At 38.1% G+C, this 26,531-nt stretch overlaps 2 protein-coding genes across 3 annotated transcripts; one reads left to right on the forward strand and one right to left on the reverse strand.

The window, feature by feature from the left end:
- Positions 1–5,556: 5,556 nt before the first annotated feature.
- Positions 5,557–13,126, reverse strand: LOC130417727 (E3 ubiquitin/ISG15 ligase TRIM25-like). 2 transcript variants are annotated; one of them, XM_056743449.1, is made up of 6 exons: positions 12,448–13,126; positions 11,844–11,939; positions 11,495–11,728; positions 10,158–10,311; positions 6,581–6,640; positions 5,557–6,272 (listed from the first exon to the last, which is right to left on the reverse strand). In XM_056743449.1, exons 1-6 carry the CDS (start codon positions 13,027–13,029, stop codon positions 5,749–5,751), a joined length of 1,650 nt encoding a protein of 549 aa, XP_056599427.1. In that variant the 5' UTR covers positions 13,030–13,126; the 3' UTR covers positions 5,557–5,748. The 2 variants fall into 2 exon arrangements, with proteins under 2 accessions (XP_056599427.1, XP_056599429.1); XM_056743451.1 differs by having other exon boundaries at positions 6,139–6,272; positions 10,237–10,311.
- Positions 13,127–18,635: 5,509 nt separating this feature from the next.
- LOC130417725 (E3 ubiquitin/ISG15 ligase TRIM25-like) lies at positions 18,636–23,713 on the forward strand. Its single transcript, XM_056743447.1, has 6 exons — positions 18,636–19,270; positions 19,405–19,500; positions 19,725–19,958; positions 20,502–20,652; positions 20,780–20,839; positions 21,224–23,713. Exons 1-6 carry the CDS (start codon positions 18,680–18,682, stop codon positions 21,751–21,753), a joined length of 1,662 nt encoding a protein of 553 aa, XP_056599425.1. The 5' UTR covers positions 18,636–18,679; the 3' UTR covers positions 21,754–23,713.
- Positions 23,714–26,531: the final 2,818 nt, after the last annotated feature.

A 26,531-nucleotide genomic window follows, 5' to 3' on the forward strand; every position in this document is an offset into this window, starting at 1 on the left:
TTTTTATATTGATATTTTATTCCCATATTTCATTTGTTTACTTACATATACTTTATTTTATATTTCATTCTATATTTATAACCTTACTCAGCACCTAAGTTTAATTTGACTCAATTTTTGTGCTTATTGTGTGTCTTTTGATATATGTTCAGTGCTTTGGCAATATTGTATGAACACTCAATCATGCCAAAAAAGTACTATGAAATTGAAATTGAGAGACAGCACGGAGAAGAGAGAGAGAGAGAGAGAGAGAGAGAGAGAGAGAGAATGCAGCCCCCATCAGGGGAATCGTCCTCCGCCGGGGAGGCGGTGCCTGGTGGTCGGAGAGCTTTCCGGGACCCCAACGTATACTGTAGGGAAGCACAGAGAAGAGGCAACAGGGCAAGGCAAACTAAACTTTTAAATCAGTTTCACTGAAAAAAGATTGATCATTTAATCAAGACAGAAAGGTCAAATTTTGGCAAGACAAAAGTTTTGTCGCCTATACAGTAATTGAACAAATTTACTGCAAATACAAAAATATGTCAGCAAATTAAGTAGTAGTGCTCTGAAATCCAAATTTAATATCTTGTATGACTTCCATGAGCTAGAAGGACTGCATCCATGCGTTTTGGCAAGGATTCATACAATTTATTGATGAAGTCATCAGGAATAGCAAAGAAAGCAGTCTTGCATGCCTCCCAGAGTTCCTCAATATTGTTTGGTTTCGTCTTCCATCCTTCCTCTTTCATCCTACCCCACATATGCTCAATGATGTTCATGTCTGGTGACTGGGCTGGCCAATCCTGGAGCATCTTGATCTTCTTCGGCTTGAGGAACTTTGATGTGGAGATGGAAGTATGCGATGGAGCACCATCCTGCTGCAGAATTTGGCCTCTTTTATGGATGGAAATATAAGAGGTAGCTAAGATTTCTTGGTATTTTAGACTATTGATGTTGCCTTCCACCCTGCAAACCTGACGCACACCCCCATACTGGATGTAACCCCAGACCGTGATTTTTCCGCCTCCAAACTTCACTGTTTTCTGGTTGAATCTCGGATCAATGCGGGCTCCAGTAGGTCTCCTGCAATATTTGCGGCGACTGTGGTGTAATTCAACAGAAGATTCATCTGAAAAATCCACCTTTTGCCACTTTTCCAGCGTCCATCCTTTTAGCAGGATGTGGGCCTTGGCAAATGCCACACGGTTTTTCAATTGTCTTTTGTTTAGTGCTGGCTTCTGGGCACTGATTCGACCATGGAGGCCATTTCGAGACAGAATCCGACAAACTGTTCTGGTTGACACAGGGACTTCAGGTGACAAAGTCTCCTGGAGCTCTGCTGCAGTGGAAAATGGGCTGGCCTTTGATTTTCGAGCAAACAAACGGTCCTCTCGAGCAGTTGTCTTGCGGGGTCTGCCTGACCTGGGCTTGTCAAAAACGTCTCCAGTCTCTTCAAATCTTTTTATCCTCTGTACTTGACGCTGAGACACATTGAAGGTGTTTGCCACATCGGCAGTGGATCTGGTCTTCAGCCTCTCGATAATCAAAACTTTGGTCTCAGGGTGAATCTTAGGCATGTTTGCTGAGGTCTAGTTGCCGTTGATGTGAAGGTCTAGTGTACAGGGGTTCTATTTATACTAGTGGTGGGCATAGATTAATATTTTTTAATCTAGATTAATCTAGATTAATTTTGGAATTAATCTAGATTAATCTAGATTAAAATGGTTCATTTGAATTCTGCCGAAGGCATTCAGAATATGTGTGCTACCCAAATAATGACTAAAAGTAAGTCTTTGAGAACGGGTTTCTCAAGCCAGGGGGCGCATTAGACCAGGGGCTCATCTCCTGTTTCCAAAATGCATCACAAACTGCTTGAGAAAGCTGTTCTACTATGATAATTGGTGATGAAAATTAAATTATGTTCAATAAGATGTACTTGTGTTACTTCCGCAATAGCTAAGGGATGCTTTGCGTTTAGGTGGTACTTGAGACTGGAAGAACTCCTACAGTGCATTTACATTTAGTCATTTAGCAGAAGCTTTTATCCAAAGCGACTTACAAAGAGTTAGGGAGCAACAAGCGATAGTTCATACAGGAGCCATAATACATTAGGTTCCAATACAAAGTTACTGGTTTCAACTATAGCTAGACCACTACCTGTTGAGAGAAAGTTTTTTTTTTTTTAAACCAACTATATGTAAAGCAATTCCGTACAGTAAACCAATTCCACATTGCACAAGGTGCAAACAACCTCAGTCTTGTAGAGGTTTCTATTGGGAAGCTTCTTAAAAATACATTTTCCCTGAAGCAAACCCGGCGGCTTCATAGATGCATCCATGTTAGCACGTCACGTTTGATGTGGTCATTTCACAGTAACGTTATGTTGTGTTGTGTTCAGACCAAACGCGAATGGCGCGTCAAGCGCGAGTGATTTACATGTTAAGTCAATGCAAAGACGCGATAGACCTACTTGCTGCGCGAATCGCGCGAATGAAGTCCTGGTTATGAGATGATGAGGCGGCGCGAATGACGCGAATGAAGCCCTGGTTATGAGATGATGAGGCGGCGCGAATGACGCGAATGAAGCCCTGGTTATGAGATGATGAGGCGGCGCGAATGACGCGAATGAAGCCCGGTTATGAGATGATGAGGCGGCGCGACTGACGCGAATGAAGTCCTGGTTATGAGATGACGAGGTGGCGCGAATCACGCGAATCACGCGAATCCCGCGAGTTGAAAAATCTCGTTCTCGCCCCCTACAGTGCAAGTAAGCTAGGTATACATCCGCGCTAAAATATCAAGGTGAAAGTCACCATAGCTTGCGTAGTATAGACCCAACTCCAAACCCAACTTTGAGAATAGATTAACGGTGACATTTTTTTTTTATCGCGCGATAAGAGTCTCGCGTTAACGCAGCGCGTTAACGCCGTTAACGGCCCACCACTAATTTATACACACCTGAGACCTAATTGATCCATTATTAGTTACAGGTGAAGCTCATATGACAAGGCGACAACACTTATGGTTGCAAAAATTGACTCAATGGCCTTAACCAAGCTATGAATATTACAATACTTTTTGACAGTTTCGTTTTGCCATGAAAATTATTACAAAAGATGTTGGGATTAAAATGAGCCATTTCTTGTAAAAAATCTTGATTATAAATATATTTGAGCGGCACTTCAGGTCAATATGTACACAAGCAACAAGACTTTTGTCAGGGACTGTATATATATATATATATATATGATCCAGAAGCAAAGGCATTTCCTCTGGGCCAAGGCTCATTTAAAATGGACTCTGGCAAAGTGAAAAAATGTTCTGTGGTCAGACAAATCAAAATTTGAAAGTTTTTTTGGAAAACTGGGACGCCACATCTCCGGACTAAAGAGGACAAATACAACCCAAGTTGTTATCAGCACTCAGTTCAGAAGCCTGCATCTCTGATGGTATGGGGTTGCATGAGTGCGTGTGGCATGGGCAGCTTACACATCTGGAAAGGCACCATCAATGCTGTAAGGTATATCCAAGTTCTAGAACAACATATGCTCCCATCCAGACGTCATATCTTCTAGGGAAGACATTGTATTTTCCAACATGACAATGCCAGACCACATCAATTACAACATCATGGCTGCGTAGAAGAAGGATCCGGGTACTTAAATGGCCAGCCTGCAGTCCAGATCTTTCACCCATAGAAAACATTTGGCGCATCATAAAGGAGAAGATGTGACAAAGAAGACATAAGACAGTTGAGCAACTAGTAGCCTGTATTAGACAAGAATGGGACAACATTCCTATTCCTAAACTTGAGCAACTTGTCTCCTCAGTCCCCAGATATTTGCAGACTGTTATAAAAAGAAGAGGGGATGCCACACAGTGGTAAAAGTGGCCTTGTCCTCACTTTTTTGAGATGTGATGATGCCATGAAATTTAAAATCAACTTATTTTTCCCCTAAAATTATACATTTTCTCAGTTTAAACATTTGATATGTCATCTATGTTGTATTCTGAATAAAATATTGAAATTTGAAACTTCCACATCATTGCATTCTGTTTTTATTCACAATTGGTACAGTGTCCCAACTTTTTTGGAATCGGGTTTGTACTGTAGGACTAATTTCTGAGAGAAAAGTCCAAGTCATTAATGTTCTTTACCTTTGTCAGAAATCTTTTCAATCTCTTCTTAACAGAAATCCTCCACCTTTTCTTTTAGTATGGAGACAGATTTCCCCACATAGTCAAACAAGAGAAGAGAAGTGACAGTAATGTTGTCTGTAGATCCAGAAGATCCAGAAAGAGACTGGAAAGTCTAAATCCATAGTAAAGTAAATAATATGGAGTTCAGCTGGTTGGAGTTCAACTGGTTACCAGTTAATCGGTATCTTTCTTAAATATTTTTATAACCTGATTTATTAATTAAATTCAATTAATAATTTAAAGAAACCTCTTAAAACATTTAGCTTTAGTATCCTCAATGATTGTGACATTAAATAACATAAATGACAGTCTTACCAAGAAACATGTTGTTGGACTTTATTCTTGGTATTCTGTACATTTCAAAATGTATTTGTTCACCTGTTTCTCTGTTCTCTCTGCTGCAGCTGAAACAGTGTCGTGATTTTTATGCTCATCAATCGTACACAGATAACAAATACATTTCTGGTCAGTACGACAGAAAACCTTGAGCAGTCTGAAATGCTGCGAGCAGATCATCTCCTGAAGTCTTCCAGTGGCTTCAGTTAATTTGTGTCTCTTTACACAAGACATGACTTGACAGCTTTGTGTTTTCTCCCAGTACAGACGTCACACTCCACATCTTCAGGTCCAGCATAACTGGGAGCAGCTCGATCAGTCTGAAGTTTTGTTTTCTTCAGTTTCTCCACCATCTCCAAAGACAGTGACGGTTATAAAGCTCAAGGTTTCGGTTAATCTTTTCAGATTCAAATGTTTCCCGATCCTATGTTTGAGAAATGTGTGCAAAACACTTGTCCACAAAATGAATGTGCACTAGGTGTCAGTATCATTACATCATTACATTTAGATTACGTTTAGGCATTTAGTTACTGTAACCCAAACCAACAATAAAAAGATTTATCAAAGTGAGGCAATAATAGAAGAAGTGCATGGTTTTCATAATTCCTAAATAATATCTGTTGAGATATAGAGGGCTACTGTGGGTGTTGTTGTTGTTGTTGTTTTTTAAACACGCACGCTCGGTATAAGGCCATGATTTCTCCCAGAGAAAAATACTTATTTAGAATACACAGAATTTCTTAATGTTAAAATGGCATGTGAGCACACTGTGTATGTCACTTATTATAAGCTCATCATTGGTCTCCACATCAGGTTTTTTGCAAGTCAATCCCCTATAAAGTACAGTTCCTACCGCTATCCAGAGACTACCTCATTATATTACATCATATTAGATGAAGAGAAGGGTTTATTAACATCACTGCTTTTCAATATTACAAAACATGGTTACAAATGAGATTTTGTAAATGGTGTAATTTAACTTTACTAAATAAAAAATAATACATTTATTAAACATGAATCATAGTAACAGGACTTCAAACATCAACTAACTCAAGAACTAAAAGATGTGTAAATAACAGATAGTTATGCAAAACATTTCAGACAATATTCTTTATGAAAAAATCTAATGTGTGACAAAAATCTACATTTTTAATAGAATAAGAATGATCTATTAAACTATAGATAAGACTTGTGTATTTTAACACAGCATCTAGGATGTATCTTTTACATTCATAAATGACACAGCTTTATTTTTGAGCCCCTATGTATCAGAAATCCAGGATAGAGAGGTTGAGTGAATGTGGTGTGGACTCTGAGGATGAGGGTCATTGTGTCAGAGACGCTGTAGAAGGACATAATTCCTGCACTGTGATCCACATACACACCTATTCTACAAGAACTGGACACTACTGGGAGTTCAGTCTGTTTATAATTGTGCCAGAATGAACATTTGGTGGAAGAGCACAATAAACTCCAGGACTCATCATTACATCCAAATACACAGTCACGTTTTTCTCCTTTTCGGTTGATGCTCTTATATGACAGTGATATTCTCACCCTACCACTCCACTCGACCTCCCAGTAACAGCGTCCACACACACTCTCTCTACACAACACCTCATGATAATGATTAAATCTGTCTGGATGATCAGGATACTGCTGGACTCTGTCAGTGTCAATAGCCACACTATTCTCCTCAGACAGACAGATTTTCTCATTTACTGTATTCGGATCCAAAGAGAACAGCTGGAAATCTGAGGAAGATCAAATTAATAATATTAAGGGGTACCAACGTTAACATGGTACTTTATTTGATGAATCACATGTCTATTATATGCCAATTTAAAGCTTTTACTGTGTATATGTAAATACACCCCTGCTCTTCCTTTGACATACAGTAACTAAATATTGAGTCTTGTTTTTTTATGGCGGAGATTATTTAAATCCAAAACTGCACATCAAAGCCTGTTAAGGTTTTGTTTTCAATTTTTAAAAAAAAACCTGTGTCAAGATAACATGTTATACTGTATTAACTTAATGTTTTTGAGATGATGTGTCTTACATTGTAGGAGCTCCGTCCTGGTCATGGCTTCATTGGTGGGAATATTTTCAATGTGTGGAACTAAGAGAATAAAAGGACATAGTTAGTGACTTATATATAAGTGACTTATGTAAAAGCTTAGTCACTGTACACTTTTTCCACCTTGTGCCCAAGCACGTTTGACCCCAAAGCCCGCTCATTTGACAAGTGTGATTGCTCCGTCTCGCGTCCTGGCATTGGTTCGTTTAGCAGTCCCTGGCTCGCTTGGAAAAGGTGGGCCTGAGCACGGTGCGGTTAGGCCCAGCCATGGTACACATGTAGTGTGAGCGTAAAAAGCATCGGAGGGCAGAACTGAAAGCATGACGTAATTTATTCCTCCCTGAAATTCATCGTTCAGTTGCGTTAGAGGATAAAGGTCTGTGACAGAGGGATATACTAAAAAACGTAAGGCCCACAGATACATGTTCAATATGTCATGTAATATATCCATTTAAATTTTTTGGCTGGACTTTGAAAGCTAAAAGGCGATGGCTTTCTAAAATCTTAAAAGAGGTGGAAATGGCCTATGCTGAAAGGCTAATTGTAATTTGGAGAAAAGCCTTTCCATACTAGATAGCAGGAGGAGGCTGATGATCAGAAAGACATTTTTAACGAATACAGTCAGTATGAAAAGTCTTTTGATGTATTTTTTATGTAAATGGACTTAAAGTTATAATACAAATTTAATTATGTGACCAGTATGCCATAGGTGATCACCTAATAAAGCCTTGGAAACCTGCCAGCCAGGGAATTGAACCTGCAACCTTTGAGTTTTAGTCTGGCTCTAGCCATTTGGGCACAAACATCTTTGACCGAATGCACCAATTATTGCCTAACAAGTGCACAAGTGTAATGATATTTACATTTACATTTAGTCATTTAGCAAACGTTTTTATCCAAAGCGACTTACAAAGAGTTTAATGAGCAATAAGCCATATGTCATACAGAACCAATAATACCGTAGGTGCCAATACAGATCAAAACAAAAGCTAGACCACTACCTGTTGAGAGAAAGGGTCAGTGATTTTTATTATTATTATTTTCTCATTTGACGTTAAAGGATTCACAGAAGAGATTCCGTCTCGCGTTGCAGAATACACAAAATATACAACATGTAATAATCCCTTCCCCCAAACATCTTAAAATAGAGACTGTGTATGTCCCCCGGATTAGCAAACGTAAGATAATGCGTAATCCTCTTGAAAGTAATTTCATAAACGTTAAACAATTCAAACATGAACAAAATACAGATAATCAACTGTTACGACTTGGATTGCTTAATATTAGATCTCTCTCAAATAAAGCACTTTTTGTTAACAATATAACTGATTATAAAATAGACATGCTCTGTTTGACAAAAACATGGCTAAAGCCAGATGATTATATTGCTCTAAATGAATCCGTTCCCCAATATTATTACTATAAACACGAGCCTCGTCTAAAAGGTAGAGGGGGAGGTGTCGCTGCACTTTACAATAATTCTTTTAGCATCTCTCAGAAGTCTAATTTTAAATCCAATTATTTCGAAGTCATCTTACTTCACGTATCAACACCTAATACTAAGGACAAAACATTTGATTCCATAAAAACGTCTAGATCCACCAACTTTTCATTACTAATAGAAGAAAACCATCACAATCCTAGGTTTTTATTTAACACAGTGCATGGCTAAATTGACAAAAAGTAAGTCGTCAGCGACTTCAGATTTGGATTATCTGCATAATAATGATGAATTTATGAACTACTTAACTAGTAAAATCCAAGATATAAGAGAAAAAATAATAACGATGCAACCAGAAGTGAAACCCGCTGAACAAACTAACTACAGCACCCTTAACCGGAATTAGCTTTCACTGTTATATTGATGATACTCAACTTTAGATTTCCTCGAAGCCTCATGAAACACAGTAGCTCCATCGAATAATGGAATGCATAGTCGATTTAAAAAACTGGATGAGTAACTATTTTTTACTTCTGAACTCGGACAAAACAGAAGTGTTACTTACTGGACCGAAAACCGCCATACGTAACAACCAAGAATACTGCTTAGCTATTGACGGATGCTCCATAAAATCCTCATCGTCAGCTAAGAATCTTGGCGTTGTATTCGATAGTACTCTGTCAAAACCTGTAAAATTGCATTTTTCCATCTTAAGAAAATATCTAAACTACGTCATATGCTGTCACTGTCAGATGCAGAGAAATTAATTCATGCATTCATGACATCAAGACTAGATTACTGTAATGCACTTCTAGGTGGTTGCCCTGCAGGCTTATAACAGAAACTCCAACTGGTTCAAAACGCGGCAGCTCGAGTTCTTACACATACAAAAAGGTATGAGCATATAACCCCGGTTCTGTCAACCTTGCACTGGTTACCTATAAAGCATCGCATTAACTTTACGATCTTGCTTATTCCCTATAAAGCCCTACATGGTCTAGCGCCGCAGTATTTGAGTGAACTTCTATTGTCTTACACAATTTGTTCCAAGGTTACCGCAGGATGCTGTTCATACCCAGACCTGATGGCGGAGCTGAGAATGGGAAGCGGTGACCTGACAAGAGCTGAGATGATAGAGCTGGATAAAGGATGCGGCGACTGAACACAATTTCACTACAAAATTTCAAAAGTTATTCAATTATTAATGATAATCTTAAATCTATAATTTACCTTATTAGTAAGTTTATTTATTCTTTATTCAGCCTTATTGTGCAAGCACTGTTGAGCTTGTGCAGAGGCAGCAGCTTTTGCCAGAGGGGAACTGGAATCCCCTTGTTGGACCTGGGCTCTCCTGAGTTTTTTTTTGTTTTGAGTTCCTCGGCACCGTTTGCATACTGTTTTGCACTATTTGCCTGGCCCCGGGGGGCTGCTTTAGAAATCAGAAGTTTTACATAATTAATATAGGAATTTATAGTCCATTTAATATTTGACCTGTGGTTCTCTCTGCTTTATCTCAAATATTTGCTTTCACTGTGCGTGTGTGCAAGTGTGTTTGCGTGTGTGTAAGTATGTATGCATATTGTGTGTGTAGAGGATTTGTATGTCTGTCTTTTGTGTTCACCTTTTTCTTGTTTTTACAGGTGTATGACTTTAGTTGTTTTACTTGTAGTCAATGTGTCTCATGTACAGCTGCTTTGTAACAATGAAAATTGTAAAAAGCTCTATATAAATAAAGTTGAGCTGAGTTGAGTGGCAGTGTCAGCATCTAGAGAAGCAAAGTTGGAGTTAAGAGAGGATGTGACTTTAGCAGATAGGGTGCTAGGGGAGAGAGAGCGAATGTTCCGTCTAAAATATATGGGTGGTGTTGATGTAGTGCATGTAGGAAGGAGCATGTTGAAAGTGATGAAGAAGTGGTCTGAGATGTGAAGAGCTGTTACTTGAAGGTTATCTGTGGTGCAGTTTCGGATGCAGATGAGATCAAGCTGGTTTCCTGATTTGTGAGTATAGGCTATGGCGAGGCGCGTGAGGTCGAATGAGGCGGTGAGGGTGTGGAAGTCAGAAGCACCCTATGCAACCTAGGCGGATGTTGAAGTCCCCAAAGAAGTCCCCTTTTTTTACCTTTGTCAGATATCTTTCCAAAATCTTCTTTACCAAAATCCTCCACCATAATATTCAACTGAGTGACAGATTTTCTCACATCATCAAATGACAGGAGAGAACTGACAGAGATGTTGTTTGTAGATCCAGAAGATTCAGAGAGAGACTGAAAACGCTACATGAAAAGAATATAAGAAAGCATATGCGATTTAAGTTTCATACCACATCAACCAGTATTTCTTTCACCACAAACATACACAAGACTATAATCCGATGTGTGTTTGTTTATTTTAGCGTTTTATGAGTCCTTTAGAAATCAAGTCAGTGTTTTTATTGGGTCTTTTTGATGCAAACATTAACAATCAACATTTTTAAACCGTCCTATGCAATTCAAGAACATTTTCAATTTACAGTGCATCTTCCACTGAGGTTTGTTGTACGTATTGTAATGTTGAAGATGAACTAATCAGCATTACAGAATTGTTTTTATTTTTTGGTTAAAGAGTGAGGAAGCAACAATTTCAGGACTGAGAAGCAGCTGTTGTTCACTCCTAAATACCTAAAATATATTTTTTTAAAGATATGGCTGTATTTTACAGTGTGACACAAACCGAATTACGCATTTCCCTCATTTTGAATTCAATACAAGATGTCTTATTATATTGACTAGTTGAGAAAGCAAACATACTGATGTTTCAACAACTTCTTCTTCCGAGCTTAAATTTTCTGACTGTAACTCCTCCTAGAGCTTTCATGCCACAGCCACCAAACTTTGCACAAATCTTAAGACTGAATTGAGTTACTATTTATTTTTTAACTGATCCGGATTCCGTTTTTTTTACTAGTTCAAAACCATCAGAAATCCCATATTGTTACATTGTAACAAACTTTGACTGCCCTAGAACCACATAGAAACCTGAGGCTGCCAGGGTGCGTAAGAAAATACCTCACATTGGGTTGTAAGTTGTACCCCTGGGGTGTGTGAGCTAGGCCTACCAGAATTTTCCCCATAGACATTTAATGGTGAAGGAAATGCACATAGGCTGCCATTAGAAAAGGCCATGATGGGATATATTCGCAGCACAGTGTCATAGAGACAAGGGGTTGGGGTCATTATAATCTGGGAACCAAACAGTGGATCACCATGAAGGATGTAAAATCAGCTAGAATTTGTGTCAAATCAAATGCAAAATCATCCAAATATCATTCAGGCTAAAACTGACTTACTTCAAACTTAAAACCTTCTGGTCTAAATCTCCTACAAACTTTCTGGTCAGGCTTTCTCAACCCAACATAAAGTTTTCCTCAACTTTACTATCTAGGTTATTGTAATTTTATGGTGTCCAACGTTGTGTTACCTGAAGGAAACTGATGTGATCTTCTGTGTGTGAAAGCTGCTCCATCTCATCATGTCTCCTCCTCAGATCTTCAATCTCCTGCTGCAGTTCCTTAAAGAGTCCTTCAGCTCGACTCACCGCAGTCTTTTCCCGATCTTTGATCAACTTTTTTGCCTCAGAGTATCTTCTCTTAATGGAGCGGATCAGTTCTGTATAGATCCTCTCAGTGTCCTCCACTAATGTCTGTGCAGAGTTCTGTTACCACAAACACACAAACACACACACACACACACACACACCATTAGAATCAGACTGAATCTGAGTGTGAAACAGCGGGAGTATTTATGTTTCTCTATTACTCAAAACTCACCTTATGTGTCTTCACAGCCTCTCTGAGATCCTGAAGCTTCTTCTCTTTCTCCTTGATCCTCTGCTGGAGTTTTCTCTGATTTTCCTCCAATAGTCTCTGTTGAACAGATAAATAACTGATAATTCTGGCAACACGTTACATTAAGGTACCCTATATGAAGCATTTATGAATGTGTTCATTAATGATTAATACGTAATTTACAAATGCATTATAATGCATTTATAACTGTATTCTATCAGGATTCTAACGAAATACCTGCCAAATAGTGAGCAGGTGGAAGAAAACAACACAAAACCCTACAGTGTCCAGACTGAAAGCCTATATTGCAGACAACATCAAGATAATAATGCACATGCTTTCGAGTCAAATAAATAATGAGTAAATACATTTATTAAGCATTTATACCATTTGAGTAAAAAATGGATTACTATTTGGCTGATATTTCGTTAGAATCCCTCTTTTTATTCATACAGTTATAACTGTGTTTAACTGTGTTATAATTGCTGTTCACCTTAATGTAAAGTGTTACCCATGTAATATACTTTATTAATTTTCTCATCACATTCTCAGATATTCGTATATTTTGAATTTCATTTGTTTATACCTGTTTCTCTTCTGCAGCTGATACATTGTCGTGATTTTTATGCTCATCCATCGTACACAGATAACAAATACATTTTTGGTCAGTACGACAGAAAACCTCTAGAAGTCTGTTATGTTGAGAGCAGATCATCTCCTGAAGCTTTCGAGTGGCTTCAGTTACTTTGTGTCTCTTTCCTGGATGAAATTCTTCATGTCGCTCAAAGTGAGTTTGACAGTAAGAGTTCAGACACACCAGACATGACTTGACAGCTTTGCGTTTTCTCCCAGTACAGACGTCACACTCCACATCTTCAGGTCCAGCATAACTGGGAGCAGCTCCATCAGTGTGAAGTTTTGTTTTCTTCAGTTTCTCCACCATCTCAGCAAGAATCACATTCTTTCCTAAAGCAGGTCTTGGAGTGAAGGTCTGTTTGCACTGAGGGCAGCTATAAACTCTCTTCTGATCCTCCTGATTCCAGCAGTCTGTAATACAGCTCATACAGTAACTGTGTCCACAGTTAATAGTCACTGGATCCTTCAGTAGATCCTGACAGATTGAACAGCTGAACTGATCCCGAAACACTGAAATACTGGCTTCTGCCATTTCAACGACTGCACAAACTGGCGGTTATAAAAATCAAGGTTTCGGTTTCTCTTTTCAGGTTCAAACGTTTCCTGCTTCTGTGTTTGAGAAACATGTGCACAAAAACTTCTTGTCCACACACTGAATGTTCACTAGGTGTCAGTATCATTATATTTTACATTTGCATTACATTTAGGTATTTAGACGCTAGAGATATATTACTGTAGATGTTTTTTTAGTTTAAAAAAAGCTGTCAACCTTTATTTAGCTGTCAACATTTCTCATTTTTCTCTGATGAAATTATTATTTAAAGGATTAAAGATTATTATTTAAGTATTTAATATTTAATGGTCAGTTTGACATTTTTGGAGGGGCCAAAGGAAGATCTAGGGAGAAATGCCAACCTTGCTCCCCACAGACCCTGCTCTGGTAGGAAGGGGGTGGTAGTGTGCAGGTGCAGAGCCAGTGATAGTTTTGTGTGAACGCATTATAAGGCTTATTTGAATGGTGTTAGTGTTATCTGGGGACCTCGTGTGATTTATAAATTACCTCACCACATCTGTATTTCATGTGGCGCATTCGCACAGGATAAGCTGCAGCCTACGATTTTACTCAAATTGACGGACTTATTTCCCGGATATGATGGAATGGCTTTGCCTATAGTTTGAATAGCCTATTATTGTATGGTGTTTAATGATATATGGCCGTACCTGTCAGCATTAAAGACCAGTGATCACAGTGATCTTCTGTCCGGTTCGCGATCACGGGTCTCAAATGCTGACAATGTTACAAGCCTTTCCATGATAAATAAATAAAGGGGAGACTCCAGGTCAAAACAACAGTTTTGGCAATGTATGGAAATGACCCAGCAACCAAATTAATATCAAAACACTTCAAAACAGCCTCCCTTATTCGCAAACGGTTGAGAAAAACCTTGAAAATGTATATATGAGCCGGCCAAATCATAGAGCTGCCGATTCGCACAAGACTAATATTATCACAGGACCTTGGTGTTCATCACAGACAATAATTTCAGACAATCTCTGCAATTATTACAAATGACCAGAGGTCCCCATCTAATGTATGCAAATCGGCACATTGCAAAGGAAGGACAGCTGGTGATCCAAGAGTACTCCGAGGTTTCTGGCTGTTTGCATGGTGTAATGGTTATATTGCAAAATTAAAGAGATTAATTTTGGGCGCTTAAAGGAAGCCCGATGTACATAAAGTTCCTATAAAAATGTATATTTCAAATATACAGTCAGCCAAAATTGATGTCTTCGCTTTTAATTCATATATTCCCCTGAGACCTAGAATAAAATTATTTGATATTGTGATTTCTTAGTTAGAATTGTAGTTAAAAGAAAGCCAAAAATAGCGTATCACAGATCACCTGCTATTGTGCGTGCGTGAATCAGCCTCATATCCGGCCCTGTACACGCCAATTTTTACCCATAAATAGTCAATGCAAAGCACCTTATGAATGCTGATTCGTACATTACTCAGACTGACATCTGCTTGTTCAGCTTGACGTCACGCACCATAATGGACTATACCGTTCCCGGGTCCAACCGCTATCAGACGGCATAGGAAAATAAAAAAGAAATGATGTAAAATTGCCGAAAATCCCCGATCCCATCCTTTTATCTCCCCAACGAAATAAAAAATGGCCAATCATGAGATTCACTAGTATTTACAAATTGATATTTGTTATAATTATTAATAATAATTATAATCAGATTAAAGCAAAAGAAGGCATCGCACAAGGTTTTCCGCACAATTGTGCAATTTTGATTATGGAGCAGCGGTTTGCCGATGTTACAAAATGTTCTGTTACCCGTGATATTTTTGTGACCGCAGTAGGCGCTGTTGTAACTGACGACAACCCTCTACGCAAAGAGCGTTAATTCGGGCGAGAATTCGCTTTGTAATCGTGCGCAATAACGCGCTTTGTTCTCGTGCACGTTACTATGAGCGGGCTTTTCTGAAGCCCGCGTATGGAATTGCGTTTGGAGTTTTTGTGATTGCCATGGTAATTGTTTTACAGCCAATATGTAGGTGTATGTGTGTGTGTAGCTATGTATATATATATTTTTAAAAAAGTGAGTAAACACTTATAGGTGTGTGTGTGTGTGTGCGTGCGTACGTGCGTGTATGTGTTCACTTTTACCCTAATAATAGAACAGCAATCAGGACAATTCTAAACATTGTCCGTTTAAGAAACATGAACATAAATGAGCTTTGTGTTATACGTACATGCATTATAGGCTATAAAATGCACATAAGAACATATTATTATAAAATGATTTGTTTATAATGTACTGAGTAGCCTTATAGTCCTACACCAGCTCACCATATCTCACGATGCACGGTAACGGGCTAAAAAATCTGCTACCTTCCCCTGTTTTTCACAAATAGCCTTATGGTTCTCCATATTCACTGTTTAGACATCTAATGCCTTCTATGTCTTATCCTGAAGAGCATTTAGCTGGGATGAGAACAGTGACAGTCCTACAGCAGGTCACCATATCTCACGATGCACGTAACTTGGACTTTGATTTTAAGTATATTTAAGTATAAAGTTTATTATTCAAAACAGCAAAATAATTATAAATTTTTTGTCATATTATGTTGCATTTCAGAAGCATTTGATTATCATGTACAATAATGCAATTTGAAATTGTAGATGGTAGTCAAAGATACTGCATAAAACCTATGTGAAACTTTAAACGCACCTTAAAAGGTTTTCGAGATGTTGCACCTGAAATGTCCCATAGATGCAACGGCCCATTGAAGAGTACTGTGAGATATGCCAAGTTCATGAGTCCATAACTTAAAAATGCTACAGTAAAAATGTCTGCTTTTTGGCTAGATGGTAGACAAGGATACTGGGTATAAGACCTATGTGGAACTTTCAACGCACCCTCAAAGAAAGTCAAGATATTGCACCTCAGAATGTCCCATAGGTGCAACGGCACATTGAAGAGTTATGTAAGATATGCCAATTTCATGGGTCAATAACTCCAAAATGCTACAGTAAAAATGTCTTGTTTTTTTTCTAGATGGTAGTCAAGGGTACTGGGTATACCACCTACAGTTGAAAGAAAAAGTATGTGAACCCTTTGGGCTTACTTGGATTTCTTCATAAATTGGTCATAAAATGTGTTCTGACCTTCATCTAAGTCACAACAATAGAGAAACACAGTCTGCTTAAACTAATACCGCACAAACATTATACGTTTTCATGTTTTTATTGAACACAACATGTAAACATTCATCGTGCAGGGTGGAAAAAGTATGTGAAACCCTAGGCTAATGACTTCTCCAAGAGCTAATTGGAGCCAGGAGTCAGCCAACCTGGGGTCCAATCAATGTGATGAGATTGGATGTATTGATTAAAGCTGGCCTGTCCAATAAAAAACACACACCAGTTTTGAGTTTGCTGTTCTGAAGAAGCGTTGTCTGATGTGAACCATGCCTCGCAAAAAAGAGCTCTCAGAAGACCTACGATCAAGAATTGTTGACTTACATAAAGCTGGAAAGGGCTACAAAAGTATATCTAAAAGCCTTGATGTCCATGTGTCCACGGTAAGACAGATTGTCTACAAATGGAGAAAGTTCAGCACTGTTGCTACACTCCCTAGGCGTGGTCGTCCTGTAAAGATGACTGCAAGAGCACAGAGCAGAATGCTCAATGAGGTGAAGAAGAATCCTAGAGTGTCAGCTAAACACTTACAGAAATCTCTGGCACATGCTAACATTTTTGTTGACAAATCTACAATAAGGAAAACATTAAACAAGAATGGACTTCATGGGAGGACACCACGGAGGAAGCCACTGCTGTCCAATAAAAACATTGCAGCACGTTTGAAGTTTGCAAAAGAGCACCTGGATGTTCCACAGCACTACTGGGAAAACATTCTGTGGACAGATGAAACCAAAATTGAGTTGTTTGGAAAGAACACACAACGCTATATGTGGAGAACAAAAGGCACAGCACACCAACATCAAAACCTCATCCCATCTGTGAAATATGGTGGAGGGGGCATCATGGTTTGGGGCTGCTTTGCTGCCGGATTGCCGGATTTGAACGGATTACTGTCATCGATGGAAAAATGAATTGCAAAGTTTATCAAGACATTTTGCAGGAAAACTTAAGACCATCTGTCCACCCACTGAAGCTTAACAGAGGATGGAAGATGCAACAGGACAACGACCCAAAGCATAGAAGTAAATCAACAACAGAATGGCTTCAACAGAAGAAAATACGCCTTCTGGAGTGGCCCAGTCAGAGTCCTGACCTCAACCCGATTGAGATGCTGTGGCATGACCTCAAGAGAGCGATTCACACCAGACATCCCAAGAATATTGCTGAACTGAAACACCTTTGTAAAGAGGAATGGTCCAAAATATCTCCTGACCGTTGTGCAGGTCTGATCTGCAACTATAGGAAACGTTTTGTTGAGGTTATTGCTGCCAAAGGAGGGTCAACCAGTTATTAATCCCAAAGGTTCACATACTTTTTCCACCCTGCACTATGAATGTTTACATGTTGTGTTCAATAAAAACATGAAAACGTATAATGTTTGTGCGGTATTAGTTTAAGCAGACTGTGTTTCTCTATTGTTGTGACTTAGATGAAGATCAGAACACATTTTATGACCAATTTATGAAGAAATCCAAGTAAGCCCAAAGGGTTCACATACTTTTTCTTTCAACTGTATATGTATTCTTAACTAGTTGTCAATTTAAAAGCTAATGATGCAAAGTGCTTGTTGGATCATTTTAATGTTTGCTGTTACTCTTACTCCTACAAAGACATTCCTGGTGGGCAATGACTGACTACAGGAGTGTTTTCGGTCATCTCTGGTTCTGGTCTGATCTCCATTGTCCTTGTAGAGCTCTCTGCCTGTTCCATTTCTGACTCTCTGTCTTTCTCTTCATGAGTAGGCATTTCACCTGTTTCTTTCCTCCCTTTCATTCTTTTGCATTGTCTCTTTGTTATTTTAGTTTGCTGGTACTATTACTTTTTGCAAAAAGGGAATGTATCTTTCTATCTTCCTCTGCTTTTCTTTTCATGCTCTCTACACTTCACACAAAGTCTATGAACAACAAAAACACAAAAAAACATACATATAGTGTAAATGTATGTAAAATGTTAATGTGCTAACAATATTTTAAAATAATTTGCTAGCTATCATTTGCAGTGAGTTAGCATTTTTCATAGAAAATAAATTTGGAGTACCCCAAGTTAAATGCGAAAATGTAATTAATGAATGAAATCCAGTTAAACAAGATTGATTTTACTGACCTGATCCTTCTGCTTGCGATGAACTTCAACGGTACACAGACAGTACACTGTCACGAAAAGATTTGCAGGTGTTCAGTTTAGAGCGCTTTGACTATTTGCGACGTCATATTAACGCGAGCTTAATGTTGTCGCGTTACTTTCAGTGCATACGCTAAATGATCTGCGCAGCACTCCATAAACTCCAACACGCATCATAAAACAAAACCGCTTCGCACAACAGAGGTGTATGTAGCTACGCCCCTGCCTCGTTTGCACACGTCTCCTAAATATAGAACCAGGAAACAGTTTCAGTTTTTCAGTTCAGGGAAGCCACAGATTCATAATATCAACCTGTTGTCTGTCTGTGTACATGAAGTAAAAATGGCAGAAGCCAGTATTTCAGTGTTTCAGGATCAGTTCAGCTGTTCAATCTGTCTGGATCTACTGAAGGATCCAGTGACTATTAACTGTGGACACAGTTTTTGTATGAGCTGTATTACAGACTGCTGGAATCAGGAGGATCAGAAGAGAGTTTATAGCTGCCCTCAGTGCAGACAGACCTTCACTCCAAGACCTGCTTTAGGAAAGAATGTGATTCTTGCTGAGATGGTGGAGAAACTGAAGAAAACAAAACTTCACACTGATGGAGCTGCTCCCAGTTATGCTGGACCTGAAGATGTGGAGTGTGACGTCTGTACTGGGAGAAAACACAAAGCTGTCAAGTCATGTCTGGTGTGTCTGAACTCTTACTGTCAAACTCACTTTGAGCGACATGAAGAACTTCAATCAGGAAAGAGACACAAAGTAACTGAAGCCACTGGAAGACTTCAGGAGATGATCTGCTCTCAACATGACAGATTGCTCGAGATTTTCTGTCGTACTGACCAGACATGTATTTGTTATCTGTGTACGATGGATGAGCATAAAAATCACGACACTGTATCAGCTGCAGCAGAGAGAACAGAGAAACAGGTGAACAAATGAAATGAAATAGAGAATATGAGAACGTAATAAGAAAATTAAATTGAATAGGACTTATCTAGAATATTGATGTGATATCAACAACACCAACATCGAACGCTATTTGTTATTTATCTGTTCAACAGAAACTATTGGAGGACAATCAGAGAAAACACCAGCAGAGAATCGAGGAGAAAGAGAAGGAGCTTCAGGATCTCAGAGAGGCTGTGAAGACACACAAGGTGAGTTTTGAGTAATAGAGAAACATAAATACTGCTGTTTCACACTCAGATTCAGTCTGATTCTGTGTGTGTGGAGTTTTTTTTGTGTGTTAATGTGCATCTGTGCATGTGTGTTCGTGCGTGCGTGTGTGTGTGTGTGTGTGTGTGCATTCATGCGTGCGTGTGTGCATGGGTGTGTGTGTGTGTGTGTGTGTGCATGCGTGTGTGTGTTTTTATGGTAACAGCGCTCTGCACAGACAGCAGTGGAGGACACTGAGAGGATCTTTACTGAACTGATTCGCTCCGTTGAGAGAAGACGCTCTGAGGTGATAAAGCTGATCAGAGATCAGGAAAAGACTGCAGTGAGTCAAGCTGAAGGACTCTTGAAGGAACTGGAGCAGGAGATTGAAGATCTGAGGAGGAGAAATGATGAGATGGAGCAGCTTTCACACACAGAACATCACATCAGTTTCCTTCAGGTAATACAACTCTGTACAGCACAACATATAATTAAACATGTACATTTTGACTTTTAAGTTTGAGGTTAGATGGTATGAGTATAGATAGAAAGTTTTGTCGGACAGACACAGTATGTCAGCCACACCCAGCTTAAACTTTCTAGACTCTGCGTTTTCTGTACATTATGTGGCAGGAACCCATATTTCCTTTGACATGTTTTGTCACTAATAGACACAAGAGATTTGTTTTAAAAACCCTTTACTGTATTTTTATCTTTTGGCATTAAAAAGGCAAAAAAGTAAATGAACTGCTGCAACATTTAAATCAATCTTATTAAATTTATCTTAGAGATTTCCCTCATTCTCAGTTTGAGAATAAAGAAGCAGCTCTTGTCTCATCCTTGCAATCTTTCTTCGCAACCTATTAAGGAAAGCTAGGCCACAAGATGAGGAAATAAGGCTATACAAAGAATGTGAAGCACCCAACATACAGAATATATATTTTTTAGGATGTATTTACCGGGGAAGAAAATATTCGATGTCGTTTTTTTCTATTTTATGTAGAGTTTTCAGTCTCTCTCTGCATCATCTGGATCTATAGACAACATCATTATCAGTTCTCTCTCTTTTGACGACGTGGGAAAATCTGTCATTAATTGGAAAGAAAGGTCAGAGAATGTCTGTAAAGAGGAGATTGGAAAAATATCTTGGAAAGGTGAAGAACGTGAAAGTCTTTCATTTACTCATATACATCTATAAAATAACAGAAGAAAGGCAGAGCATAGTAAAATAAGTCTGTTTTGCATGAGAATCACACTAACTGTGTCATTTTATTTCTTTAGTTTCATACATTGAAATCATTCCTACCAATGTACCCACGACTAGGGCAGAGCTCATACAATGTAAGACACATCATCTGACATGAGACATGGGCTTGATCTGAAATCACAATGTTCATATTAAATATATAGAAGGCAAATCAGTTTGTGTCATGATTAGTATGTCTGAAACCTCAGTATGCAAAAAAACTATAATATACATTTATATTTAGTTTATATTCACATAAATAATTATATTTAAATAATGTTCATATTAATTTATATTAATATTTTATTGTTTATTAATTGTATTAAATTCAATTACAACTAATTTACAGTTATTGATTCATTGCAGAGGTCTACCAGAAGTTAAGTTTGGACCACATAACGTTTATTCATGTTGTTGCTACTGAAACCGTCTATAGAAGTTGGCTGAAATTAAAATATCATGCATTTGATCTTTCTTAGATTTCCGTCTGTTTTCACTGGATCTAAACACAGTAAATGAAAACATCTGTCTGTCTGAGAGGAACAGAGTGGCTACATACACTGACACAAAGCAACAGTATCCTGATCATCCAGAGAGATTTGATTTTTGGACCCAGGTGTTGTGTAGAGAGAGTGTGTGTGGATGTTGTTACTGGGAGGTCGAGTGGAGTGGAGATGATGGTGTGAGCATATCAGTATCATATAAGAGTTTAAACAGGAAAGGAAAAAAATATGACTCTGCATTTAGACTCAATGATCAGACCTGGTGTTTGGAGTGCTCTCCCTCCTCTTACTCATTCTGGCACTACGGTGTAAAGACAGATGTCACCGTACCATTCAGCTCATCTAGAATAGGAGTGTATGTGGATCACAGTGCAGGAATTCTGTCCTTCTACAGCGTCTCTGACACAATGATCCTCATCCACAGAGTCCACACCACATTCACTCAACCTCTATATCCTGGGTTTGTGTTACGTAGGGGCTCAACAATGAAACTGTCTAAACTGTGATTAACAGTATAGAATATACACATTATATGCCACAGAAATTGCTAAATAATAATAGCGACTACCATCCCTAACATCAAGGCCGGACTTACCATTGGGCTTGACTTGGCTCCAGTCTGGGGGCCCCCGCCCTTCAGGGGGACGCCTGCTCTCCTTCATTTGATTCGTTTAGTTATATGCCATTCATTTTATTTTTTATCTAAACTTTGTTCAATTGGTCTAGAACGATTCAATAGCACTCAGCAAGCAATTTTGCATCTAAAAGACGTCTAATAGACATCTAAACATAGCCCTCACTTCTTGACTGAAACAGCTCTAAATATGGGCTATCAGTGAAAGTCTAATAGACGTCTAACCATAGAGCAAGAATAGACTAGTCGTCAATTAGACGGCTATTAAACGACTACATGTATACGTCTAATAGACGGTGAATATGTGTCTAGGCTAAAACTAGGCAAAATGTGGGCTGTCAGTGAAAATCTAATAGACGTCTATCCATAGCCCAAGTATAGACCAGTCATCAAAGTTTTTATTATGTAGAAGAGAAATTTCACAAGTCAGACAAATTAATCAATTATAAAAGAGTAATAAAGAAAATACAATGCAGAAAATTACAAAACAAAGCATTTATAAATACAACTTAAAATGCAATAAATAATATAAAAATAAATTTAAGAAGTTGTTTAAAATATTTTTTCATTTGTTTTCTGTTAAGGTTTTCATATTTTCTAGGTATTTATTTTTTGGGTTTACTTTTATTCCCCCCCTGCTCTCCCTGGTGCTTGGTTGAAATGCTCTCTAATTGTATTTAAAAGCAGCTTTAAAAATGTATTAATTTTAAGATGAAGCATGGTTGCATCACACAATGTTTTTTAAGGATATGGCCTTTAAGGATATTTACCTAGATGAAAAACCTAAATATACCTTATTTTTGTTAACATTTTGTATACTGATATATGTATTGTTACACACACACACAGAAACCTCTTATGACTACTGCAGTCTTCTCAAATGCCTCCTTCTGAAGTGGACCACCCCCCTTCATATTAAATTTGGACATAAGGGAATTCATTAAAACCCTGAAAAAGTTTTTAAAAAAAGTGGTTAACAAAATTATGAACGAAGACATTTTACACATTCATTCATTTTTATTTTTTTCTCTTCATTGGGACCACATGAAAAAATAAGTATGCAGAACTAGGCTTTACCTATCCAGCATCCTTCTTCCACTGTCCTTGAGGTTTCTTCCTCCTATTTTGCACTGCGTTGACACCTGAACAACATATAACAAGTTATTTTTTTTTATTCAAATTTAATCTTTTTTTACTTTTCTATTAATCTACCAGCAGTTCAAGGATAAAGTGGAGAGTCTGTAATGCCACAGTCCCGAATAAGGAAAATCAAATATTTTATCAAAAAAACATTGGAAATGTGTCTTGCTTTTCTGAAAAATGTATGAACAATGTAGTAAGCAAACAGATGTATCACATACAATGTTTTTGAAAAACATGATTCTCCTGATAATTCTCCTGATTTCTTATGCAAAACTACAACCATTTCTTTAACTGAGCTTAACATGCATATCATGTCTATACTAACCTTGAGAATATCTGTAGCTTGGAGTCTTGGGAGTGCAATGTGGCTGGCACAGAGACCTGCCGGCTATAATGGCAAATTAAAATATTACTGGTTTGCTATAACCATTACCTGGGGTTGAGGTGTGAGTTGGAAACTCGAAAAAAACGACTCCTTTTTATCTGCTGTGTCCCTGTTAAAGGCATATTTGTATTTGAAATACATAAATGATATTAAAATGAGGACGCATGTTGCATTCACCTAAAAAAAATGAATTTCATCTTTGTTTATAAATTAGTTTCAATTTCATTTTTTGCAAGGAGAATGCAACACGCCTACGGGTCTAAGCTATTTGAGGAGAAATAAGAATAAAAGCATGTCTTACTTTTGGGAGTTTCAATCATTCAGTCCATTGACTGTGAAGTGAAGAATTATTATTAAATGATATCAAGTTCTCTGTTTCTGGCTATTGGTGTGTGTGGCTAGTACATCTTTTAACGGCATGGACATAATTGCCCCAAATCAGGGAACTAATTGATACACACCGCAGACCCTGCCACAGACCAGATTAAAAAGGGTATTGGTCACAAACAGAATGGGGTAGCTCGGTCTAAAGATTCCTATCAAGATGGCTGACGGGTCACACCCAGACTGGTGAAGTCTGGTCTGGTGGTACCTATTAAGATGACTTGTCACGAATGCCACATTAGGATTAGGCCTTGCCAGGCACATGGTCTCTGCCACTGGTGCTGTAGGTGGGGGTTTGCTGGCCGTGCGAGGACTTGAGGTTGATAAAGTGTAAAATCAGAGACTGTACCCATTGGGTGTGCATCTTCTAGCAGTGGTGAAAGGTCTGCCGGACTCAGAGAAATAAATTGTTGTTAGTCTTTTTTTAGGAGTTGTTTTGTTTTGTTTCTGTATCTTGATTTTATTTGGTTTTAACAGTCGGAAAGAAAAATATTGGATGTATTTGGATGAACAATGTTGTGTAAATGTTATTTTAAGTTCCCTATGGCCTAATACAGACAAGAAAATGCAGACGTGCAAATTATGACAGTTTACATGAAAGCAATCAAGCTTCAGTAGTAAGATTGGATGACATCACGAGAGACTACCATGCCATGGCTTTAGGTGAACTGAGGTATAAATTACTTGTATATTTAATTTTTACAATATTACTTGGATTACATTTTCAGTCTCACCTATTGCAATTGGGCATTCACAGATGATTTAATGCTCAATTTATGATTTGTAACCTTTTAAAATAAAGAAGTATTTTGGGTCGATCTCGCGGTACTTTAACGTGTCAGCCAAACAATCTGCAGAGCCCAACATTAAGTTAACCGTCTGTTCCTGAAGACGCTGATTAGCCTCTTCAGGTGTTTTATCAGAGTTGGGGCAGGAAAGGCAGGAACTAGGCAGGAAAGTATGAGAGGCGGAAGTTGACAAAAGTAAAGCGAATGCAGAGAGAGTGAGTAAACGCGCGCGAGAAGGAGTGCGTGTGCGCGAGAGGGATTGAGTGTGCGCGAGAGAGAGCGAATTCACGCGAAAAAAAATTACGTTTTATTATAGAGCTTGCACATATTGAACGATTCTAACTTCTACGGTATTGGTCAACGGAGGTATCCTGTAATTCTAAATATGTTTAACACGCGTTTTATAATTATTTTTCTTTTCTTTTTACAGTGCACTAGTTGTCAGTGCAACGATGTTCAAAGATATTTTACAGAACTAAACACTTGTGTGACAATATATGATGAAAGTATGCTCTCCAGAAATTATAACAGCATGGAGCATTGTCATAGGTTAATGGAGGAACACTGTCGTATTCTATCCAGGATGTTGGACCATTTGAGACACCATCAGGTAATTGTATGTATAATTAAAGATAATTTTAGATATAAATAAAATATATTATTTTCAGTTTAACACATATGTTAACATTTTTTTATAGGACGATCAAGTAACTTCCAGATTTACACGACAGTTTCTCAGAAATGTTAATGCAACTGGAACGTACCCTTCAACCGCAACTTATACCAACAATTTGAAAATCTGTCTCCAGGACTGGTGGGCGACCAAGGTGCCTCTTTGTCTTTAATAACAAACAGGTAGGATGACAGGCTACATAAAAAAACTTACAAAATATAAATATTCATTTGCATCACAGAATATGACCATGTTAATGACAAAACCAATATTTCACATGATTTTTAAACCATTAATGTTACACTTGACAAAGGCTGTTATGCCTGAAATTAAATTTAGTAAAATAACCATAGCTATTTAATCAATGTGCTGTGCTTACTGTTGAAATATTTAGAGATTAAATCATGGGATCTCTAACAAGTGTCCAGAAGCCAAGATGTATTGACAGGACATAAAGACCTGACTGTGCACGTCATGGGTAATACATTGATCAAACTTTTGACAGTTTGACATAAATTACTGGAGAGGTGTTGATGGAGTTATTAATGAGTGTTAAAAGGGAGGAGAGCTAGTTATATTTCATAAGGATTGAAGAAAAAAACAAAACTACAGTATATAATGAAAGTTACTTTTAAAATGTATGAGAAATCTGTGCAATAGTTTTACACAGAAATACACTAAAAGTCTGTATTTCCTAATTTACACAGGTATGATCTAACCAGAGAACAGCTGATCCAGCTTCGAGAGATAGGAATGTCATGGACAGCTATTTCTACCTGTTTGGGCGTGTGCTGTCGAACATTACGAAGACGACCATTTTTGTTACCTCTATCGATATTTCATAGCAATCATTGATTTTTTACTTTTACTTCGTTTAACCACAGCCACCATCTTTTGTCAAACAACAGATTTTGGTTACGCAGGTGAGTAGTTGTATCATAGACTGTGTGTCAAAAGTTTGATTGATTTATGACCCCCTGTCAAATTTTATGACACCTGTCACTCAAACTGAGTGTTTTATGGCCTGTCAATCTTGATGACAGATATGTTTTATGGTTGATTTTGTGGGGTATCCTCTGACCCCAACCCTTCCTTTAGTGGGTCTAACAACCTCACCCCCCTTCACTACTTCCTTATCAAAAAGGATTGTTTTCATCCTGTTTAGCTTTTACTGCAGGATATTAGTGAATGACATTTGTAAACTAGTGAGATAAACTAAATGTAGTATAAGTGTTTTTCCTCTAAGAGTGTTGTTTCCTTTGCTAGTGGTTTTTATC

This window comes from Triplophysa dalaica, chromosome 3, assembly GCF_015846415.1.
Source record: "Triplophysa dalaica isolate WHDGS20190420 chromosome 3, ASM1584641v1, whole genome shotgun sequence".
In the NCBI taxonomy this organism is placed as follows: Eukaryota; Metazoa; Chordata; class Actinopteri; order Cypriniformes; family Nemacheilidae; genus Triplophysa; species Triplophysa dalaica.

Excerpts from the sequence above, each read along its gene's own strand:
- LOC130417727 (XM_056743449.1), bottom strand. The coding sequence starts at position 13,029 with ATGGCAGAAGCCAGTATTTCAGTGTTTCGGGATCAGTTCAGCTGTTCA. Across the intron at positions 11,940-12,447 it reads CAGCTGCAGAAGAGAAACAG|AGACTATTGGAGGAAAATCA; the intron begins GTATAAACAAAT and ends TCTGTTCAACAG. Across the intron at positions 11,729-11,843 it reads AGGCTGTGAAGACACATAAG|AACTCTGCACAGACATTAGT; the intron begins GTGAGTTTTGAG and ends TTGTGGTAACAG.
- LOC130417725 (XM_056743447.1), top strand. The coding sequence starts at position 18,680 with ATGGCAGAAGCCAGTATTTCAGTGTTTCAGGATCAGTTCAGCTGTTCA. Across the intron at positions 19,271-19,404 it reads CAGAGAGAACAGAGAAACAG|AAACTATTGGAGGACAATCA; the intron begins GTGAACAAATGA and ends TCTGTTCAACAG. Across the intron at positions 20,840-21,223 it reads TAGGGCAGAGCTCATACAAT|ATTTCCGTCTGTTTTCACTG; the intron begins GTAAGACACATC and ends GATCTTTCTTAG.